The sequence below is a fragment of the Crassostrea angulata genome, chromosome 4 (genome assembly GCF_025612915.1).
Source record: "Crassostrea angulata isolate pt1a10 chromosome 4, ASM2561291v2, whole genome shotgun sequence".
Taxonomy (NCBI): Eukaryota; Metazoa; Mollusca; class Bivalvia; order Ostreida; family Ostreidae; genus Magallana; species Magallana angulata.
The window spans coordinates 21,887,931-21,896,780 of record NC_069114.1 but is presented as its reverse complement, the minus strand read 5'-3'; the positions used below and the strand labels follow the sequence as shown (position 1 = coordinate 21,896,780).

The 8,850-nt window shown below is 31.2% G+C and overlaps 1 protein-coding gene across 1 annotated transcript; it reads right to left on the bottom strand.

Annotated features, from left to right (window-relative positions):
* Positions 1-370: 370 nt before the first annotated feature.
* LOC128181597 (uncharacterized) lies at positions 371-7,977 on the bottom strand. Its single transcript, XM_052850062.1, has 7 exons — positions 7,788-7,977; positions 4,430-4,582; positions 4,230-4,271; positions 3,853-3,891; positions 3,447-3,473; positions 2,193-2,411; positions 371-1,659 (listed from the first exon to the last, which is right to left on the bottom strand). Exons 1-7 carry the CDS (start codon positions 7,843-7,845, stop codon positions 1,355-1,357), a joined length of 843 nt encoding a protein of 280 aa, XP_052706022.1. The 5' UTR covers positions 7,846-7,977; the 3' UTR covers positions 371-1,354.
* Between the last annotated feature and the right edge of the window lie 873 nt (positions 7,978-8,850).

The following is an 8,850-nucleotide window of genomic DNA, read 5'->3' as shown; positions in this document are numbered from 1 at the left end:
TGACCGAAAGCAGACTATAATTGCTATCAAAACACAATTCACACCTATTGTTCTATACCCAATTATAAAATGTGTGCAAAACGGGAACACACCATCCGGATGAGCTTAACAACTTGTTACCTGATATGTGATGACTAATAATATGTGGAGCCTCCCGTTTGACAAAATTTCGTAAATATCTTAATATTTAATATATATCCATTGTCATAATCAAAAAGTAAAACGTATGTTTTGAGTCACCGTGTCTCTTTAAATTATTTCCCTTAAGTAATTTGAAATAATAACAAAACATGAATTTTTTTTCATGTCAATTTATTGTTAAGATATGATAGGAATATATATGAAATCAATCAAATCAACTTCTCTGTCGGTTTACATAACATGTAGTGGGAATCCAATCATCTCGCAAGTAAAAAAAAGTTCGTTGTGCTTAATAGAAGAAGTCTTGTGTAAATAAATACCATTAATTGCATAAAACTTTTTTAAAAATAAAAATGTATGAAAGTAACGGTAGTGTCTACAGTTAGCAACCACACATTTGTTTAGTTAAAAAAATATATTTAGGAGTAGTTTTACTATAAGACTTAGCGTGCATAATCGGGTATGCATATTTTATACACATAATCACCGATATCTCATAATGAATCTAATGTTAAATGCAAAGATAACCATAAGACGATTTTATTTTATTACTTAACGTACCAAAATATTCCTTTTGTGGATTTTTTTTCTATCAAAAGTACGTGTCCAGAAAATAGGTTAATTGTTATCATTTAATATGTCGTTTCATGTCTCAACTCAAAAATCAGGAAAACGCTTGCTTCAGATTTAAGCGTAAAGAAATAATTTTCTCATCTTGCAATTGCCGCATTTTAATTCCTTTTTTAATATACATGTATTCATATTAGTATTAGATCTTTTTTTTATATTTTTTCTATTCTGGAATATTTCAATGAGCTCTATTCCCAATGACGTTTGAACAATCTTTTGTTTATTTGTCCTTCAGAATGGTTTGACGTTGCAGTCTTAAAAATTATTGAGTTTCGAATTGGAAAATCTTCTAAGCTTTTGAGAAATTCAGCAACTCTTTGTTGTCCGATCCAAATCCTTATATCTTTATCATATCAATGCTGACAGTCTTTTTTTGAGAGCACTGGATGAAAAAATTCTTTCATTAAATCCACTGAAAGATAACTTAAGGGTATTATAACTGAATGGTATCGCTCTCTCGTTCAGCCACCTTCCAAAAGCTTTCATTTTACATTTAGCGGAAGGAAAGCCAGAGTTTGGTTATATATTAAGGATATACGTGACAATAGAAAACGTTCTTTTAATCTAAAAAAAAAAGCAAATTTCATTTGCACATACATCTGTGGAGACTTGTGATAAAAGTGCTACAATCCATGAGAATAATCACAGACAGAACCAGTCCAATGACAAAAGCTCCTACGTAACCCGCGACTGCCGCTGAGTAACGTTGATCGGGGGCACACATCCGTAGACTCTTGCTTGCCGACAAATTCTTCGTCTCTAGCATCAATTCATCCTTTATTTCAATGAGACTATTAGGCAGGTTTTCTTTGTGAAGGCGCTGATTGGTTTCGTTTAACCAGTATTGTACTTTTGCTTCATAATCTGAGGAACAGCAACAATTCTGACCTGTATAATATCAAAATTCTTTTTAACCAAACAGGATGGTATCATTATCTTAATTACTTTTATTGTTAAATTTGTATTTTGTATCTGGAGTTCTTCTGTAATACTCGGAGTTTATTACTGTTTCATAAAGTTTAGAACGCAACTCGAAGATTTATATCCACATCCTAAAATAACATTTTAATTAAAGTTATAGTTATGTTTTTATTCATTCTATATGATGAACATTCAAAAGTCTACGTTTCCGACAAGCTCTAATGCTACCTTAAATCTACTCAGCAATGAAAGCTAGACCCAATGGATTGTATGGTATGGTCGATATAATCATTCCATAAGTTTGTATATTGTCTCATGTGACTTTTAACTTGTATAAATCACCAATATTGATTTATATTTCTGAAGTATTTTTTTCTTCATGCTAAAATTATATTGTTGGTTTTTGTCTAATGGCATTGCTACATCTACTTAACGTTACAAACATTAAATAACATCAGAATAATTAAAATTTGAAAATTCTTCTTGGAGGAACATACTACCTCCATTTCCAATTGTTGTTTGTTCCAGGTATAGGTGATTCTTTGTTGTCGATGATGATGTTGTTGTTAATAATTCAGTTGTTGTTAATGATTCAGTTGTTGTTAATGATTCAGTTGTTGTTGATAATTCAGTTGTTGTTGATAATTCAGTTGTTGTTAATGATTCAGTTGTTGTACTATGAAAAGATCCTGTCGTACTTGTGTCATTAATGGTAGTATCTGCATAAACAAATCATATTATTTAATGAATTCCCAAATCTTTTTTTTTTTTACAACCCATCGTTTTCTGACATCTACATCATATACGCTCTTAATGAATTTTCTACATAGTGACGTAGAGTTAACATCGCAAGCAAGTTAGAAAATGATAAATACTGTTGAAACCTGTACGTGTTTTAGAGATTCTTGCCAATTCCTACGCTTTTTGATGTAGCAACATATGATTTATACTCGTCTGTATTAATCAAAGTATGGAAACTTAAAGGGATTTTATTTTTGTGAACATTTTTAATTTAGTTTCAGCTTATTTGAAGCCAAAGTTTCTCGGACAGCTTTGTAATTTGACCCGATTTTGATCATGACTCAAACGTTGATTGTGTTGGCATTCTATAGATATTAGCAAAAATTCAAGAAAATCCAGGCATGTATTTGTAAAAAAAATAATTTACTATTGGATAAAGCTTAAGGATTTGGCGGGAACAAAAAATTAAATTGTCATTCACAATGAAAACGTGGCCCTCGTTAGGCACCCCCTCTAATCGTGAATACAATTACATACAGTACACTTAATTTCTCATATTTACATGTATCATAGGTAAATTGAGTATCTGTCTGATACATGTCACTGTATCATTACTCCTAATGTGTTGTGATATTACGTTTGTTTTAAAAATTGTTCAAGTTCTTGTGAATAAAAAAGTTGGATTCATTTAAGGCAATGTTTTTTTTCTTTCACAATCCGATTACATATTACTATACTTGGTTAATAGATAGCATCTTCTCTGCTGTTGCAGATGCATTAATCTAACTTATACACATGTCCACTACAATAAAGGTACAACCGATTTCATAGAGATTTAAAACTCTGCTCTAAAAGCAACAACCAACAATTGTTGATTTGAATTTATGATCAGGTTTCCTTAGAGCATTTATAAATTACATTAAAGTCTTCTTACGAGGGTCTATGACATGATGGTAGGATATTCTTATTTGTATTTTATGCACAAATAAAACACACTTCAGATGAATACTTACTTTTGACTATGACTGCACAGTTTTCATCTACAGTGAGTAATAATAAAAACACAATATTAATATAATGAACATGTTAAAAAGTGAGTAATTAACAACAAAATCAATCAGTTAAACTAAATGATCATTTGACTTGATTTGATTTTTTCTTCAAATGAATGAAGTGATAACGTTTTGGTAAATGTAATTAGTTTTTACTTTAACTAAACTGTTGTTTTATCTGATTTATTATCACCTCACTATTAAGTTAAAACTTGTTATCCAACCTTACCATACAAATAATAACTGTTTGATAATTAAATCAGGGACACAGCTTATTGTGTATTTATACAGAGTTATTGTTATCCTTTACATGTTCTTATCTACAACAGTTGACGATGGTACAAAACATCAATATGTAAATGCCTACCTGATAAATTGATTTCATTTTGGTTCAAATTTTGAAATTCTTGAAAAAAAAATCACAAATAATTAGTAAACACAATAAATACAGATTGTTGTCGTCTTACAGAGCAAGCACGTGCACAAACAAATGATTATAATTTTAATAACTTAAATTATTCTGCAAAGGGTGGTGTATCTTGTTTTCTCTTTTCCTTCAAAATTGAAGATTACGAAGTAAGTAATGTTATTAACATAAGACTAAAATATAATGACCTTTTAATTGTACCTCATTACACAGCGTAGCTGTAGGGGCACACACCTACGTCGCTATTAAACCATTGTGTATACATGTAATACTATACATACACACACAAACCTATATGAATACAACTAAATACATACCACTGACATACCAGACGTTTACACATGTTTCAAGTGATGCACCTACAATTGAAACGCATGTAAAATTTACTCTCAGAGAGAGAGAGAGAGAGAGAGAGAGAGAGAGAGAGAGAGAGAGAGAGAGATTTGTATTTTTAACAACACACATCTAAAATATTTATTGTTATATTGGCTTTAACGTTTAAGATAAGTTACTGTACCGCTACACGTGCATAGATTGTTGAACGTTAGTATACTTGGATGTTGTGTCTGTACCGCTGTCAGTGAGGTCATCATCCATTCTCCGGCCGTACAGAAACAGAAATGTGTTTCGTTACATCTTCCTTTTATCGTACCTTGGACACAGCCAGAAACTGGAATCATAAATCATTACAAACATTTGTTTAATTTCCTTTAAGATTTAATATTAAAACATTAGAGACGTGGGAGTCATCATAACTTGGACGAAGACTATCGTCATAAAATATATATATATATATATATATTTTTGGTGGATAGATATGTCAGTGTTAATGTGTCACGTGATAGACTTTGCTTTAAGAGATAACATTTTGGCTTTTGATGTAAAGTGAGATATCTAGATCTACCATTAAAAAATTCCTTTGTAAAAACATTTTCCATGGGAAGTTTAGATTATAACCACTTATGTGGTTGCTGTATCTCACCTGTCAGGTGAGATTTTGGCCATTAAAATATATCTTTTTGGAAGATAACGTCGACTTTCTCATATGTTACATAAGTATGGAATCGTTCAGAATTGTACTATTAGCTAGCGATGTATTGTAAACACTTCAAAGACTTAATGATATATATTTAAAACTGGAATGACTCTACCTATGGTTTGGTTGCATAACATAAAGAGGCAAAGATTGATTGAGTTATTCGTGCACATTTAGCCTCTTCAAGATATTAGGTCAATAATGACAATAACCTGTTTTACAAAAATGCTCCTTTTATTACTAAGTATACCATAAAGTATAATGTCGTTCAACTTCGTTGTTTATGTTAACATTTATAACACATTGGGGGTTTGCCAATACGATTCAGTTTCGATCATCCATGTCAAAATTTCAAAATCAGACCGAAAAATAATAAATTCTTGCAGAGCTGAGTATGGTGGTTTTAATTATTATTTCTGCTCCATTGTCCTTATACAGACAGTGTGACCCATAAACGTGTACACAGAGTATTATTCATTCCCTCTCCCAAACGTCATACTTTAAAGCAATATTTCAATTTGTGAACATGTGCAGAAGATCGAATTTTTTTTTTACTTTTATAATACAACTAAGCAATAGCAAGAGAATTTCCACACAAGGGGGGGGGGGGGGGCAAAATATATATAGCCGACAAAATTGTCAAAAGTAGGCCTAGGGGGAATATGGGTTTATTGTTCTACGTATTCTCAACATGTAATTCAAAGTATGAAGCAGCTGATATTATTAACCAGTTATTGGAACCACTGAGATTCCCAGGCACAGCATCCTACAATACAAACGATTTCTAATATAAAATTACGTAAATGCTTTGTTTTACTCTTGAGCAAGGATTCGGATTCTACGATTGATATTTGTACTACCAATCGATTTTCAATCGGTGAAATGAATAATTGCGCAACCTACACTTTGCACGAAGCCAAAGACAAATGTCAGGAATTACTGAAATGAAGGAGATAGGGACAGAACGCAAAACTTCCGATTATTTGAAATTCGCGGACCAAAGACTTCCATTTCGAACTTTTATTGACAAATTTACAATCTAAGGTATCATATTATTTGTAAACTAGTGTGATTAAATTAATATCTGGATCATAAACATTAATATTTAGCTTTTTTCTTTAATATTTTTTGAACAATACTTGTACATGGAATTCTATAAACCTTTAATCTATAATCTTTAAAATTCAATGTTTTACTACGGATGATTAGTTTTCCAATAACTTCCCAATAATTCCAAATTAAGGAAGATACACTCTCGATTTATTTACTTAATTCAAGGTTGTTTTTTTTTAAATTAAGCCCCTTTTCCGCTGTTCACTTTCAAAATGTTATTGTTGTTAACAATTCTTCATTAATGTATTTCTAATTGTCGAGCAAAATTCCATTGTCACTTGTCGTGTTAAAAAGAAATATCGGACCATGTTTTTGTTTCTATGATAAGTATTGAATAGGAAATTCAACCAAAGGTTTAAAACAAAAATAAATGTGACAAACACTAAAAGCTGTTTATTTACTGACAAATGAAAAACATCTGATTAAACAAAATTTTACCAGATAATTAAGTTAATGTATATTAAAACATAACACAAGCCTTTTGTTTTTAGAAACAAATCCACAAGGCAGAGCCTTGACTGTCATAAATTCTGTAATTTTTTGTAGACACTTAAATATTCACCGTCTACTTCACATATCAAACGGCATATGTCACGTAAATTTGGGGGTATCGTTAGGGAGTAGGGTTTTGGTGGGAGAATGATAAAAACTGGCAGTATATATACATGTAAGTAATATGTCATCGCCAGGCAAAACATAGGAATGGTTAATCAGAAGTCAATATTGTATTGACAATCTAACATTGTAAAAATGCAATCAGAAATTACAGAGCTAGACTGTTCTTCACCTACGTCTAATGAAAGATGGATGGTATCCACAAGGATCAATGCAAAATAAGATTTTGATCATCTTGATAATTAAAGACAGGAGCTCTTTGGCATAGTAAAAAACCCTCTATTAAGCCCTTTCTTATATGAGAATTATTTTTTACTCAAGATTATTTTGAGATATTCAATTCTTTCAAGCTCAACGAAATGCATCTTTAATTAGCGATGAAGAGTAATGAAACAGACCAATACAAATGCATGTTGTAAGTAATCGGCGGCCGATGATGTTCTGCATTTTTATAATCTACTTTTCACTAAATTCTATCATTTTGAGAAACACCCTTTATCATCTCGTAAAACATCGCTTGCTATTTAATTAACAATGAACAATTTGACATTGTTAAATTTGGTTAGAACAATATTAACAAATTATCAAATTAAATAAAAAGTTTTATTCTTCTTTTGTTCTTCTGATGGCCATTATGTTTGAACTAAGAAATCATAACTATGTTCTTGCACAAATATATACATATATACTTACATTATTACAAGAAAAAACAGAACATTCAAATAGAACAAGGAAAGAAAAACAATCATTATTATAGACGTTACTTAAAAGTTTTCTCTTTAATTTTGGTTTCACTATTAACATTATAGTCTTGGTTACTCAATGCACAATAATTTCCCTTTAAAATACCCCTGCATGATATGTTACAATATCAATATACAACTTCCCGATCTAGTAATGAATCAACAGTTCTTTGCCGTTATATTGAAAGGACGGAAATATATAAGAAAGATAGATGAAGATAGTTGTGCGCCGTTTCTACAGGTAGATATGTAAAACAATAAGCTATTGTTTATTCTTATCAAAATGTCCTTGAAACTTTTCATTTTTTTTTACATCTTAGTATCGTTCTGCTTATAATTCAAACCTAAAAGCATTAAGTTTAACCTACCGATAACAATGTTCATAAATCCGGAGAAGCAAAACGGCATTAGCAGGTAAAACTCCATGTTTCATGTACTGCGGTAGTTGTGTATATGATATTTTCAGCCGCCCGTTAAATAACTAGTCGTCAATAATCGATACGTTCAGCTTTGAATCTGTTTCGTTCTTCCAGTGTTTTGTATCCATATCAACTGTTTTTCTTCTTTTCATATTCATTTCATTCCTATGAGACAATGAACTTATTTAACCGATAGAAAAAATTTGTAGTAAAAGCAGGACTCACACGACGCTAAATGTAGATTAAATGTTAAACTAAATGATGACCCATGCCGTGAGGTTGGAAACACTGATCATTATTTTGGTCTCTTACCTTCTATATATCCTCTTTAGCCAATTTACTCCAACACTACATGTATAAGGGTCCTACACTGTATTAACAACACTCTAACTCACAATGTAGGTTAAGACGATTAGTACTGTAGAAACAAATACAAGTTCCATCTAGTTCGAGATAATAGACTTTGACTGTAGTAACATTTTTCATTTGTCACTTTATCCAAAATTTTGTGTACCAGTAGTTATCAAATGGCTGTTGTTAACAGTGTTTGTCTATCAGTGACCAGTGCACACAATATACATGCACGAACTGCTGGTTTCCAATACTGAATTACCTTTTGCATTGCACAATTAGTAGTATAAATTGCTGACTCAATTAAAGACAGAATACCAAATGAGCAATTTCTGCCAAAAAATTAATATAAAGAAATACAATGAAAAAGGAATGGATTAATCAATTTCTGTCGGTAAATTAACTCATTCATTATCCATTCAATATAGGCTTCACAGACGATTAGTTTTTCGGAATTTTACGGACAATTCTTTAATTATCTGTTTTTACTATGGGTTTACTGTAAACCAACTTTTATTTGCAGCGCTTTCTTCAGCAATTTACCAATTATAAACCAGTTTCTAGCGACTAATTTTCGCCATCAAGACCGATGACTATTTAGAAAATAATGTGCTAGAGACATTTGAGAACTGGTACGCGGCGAGAGACATTCACAATGTCG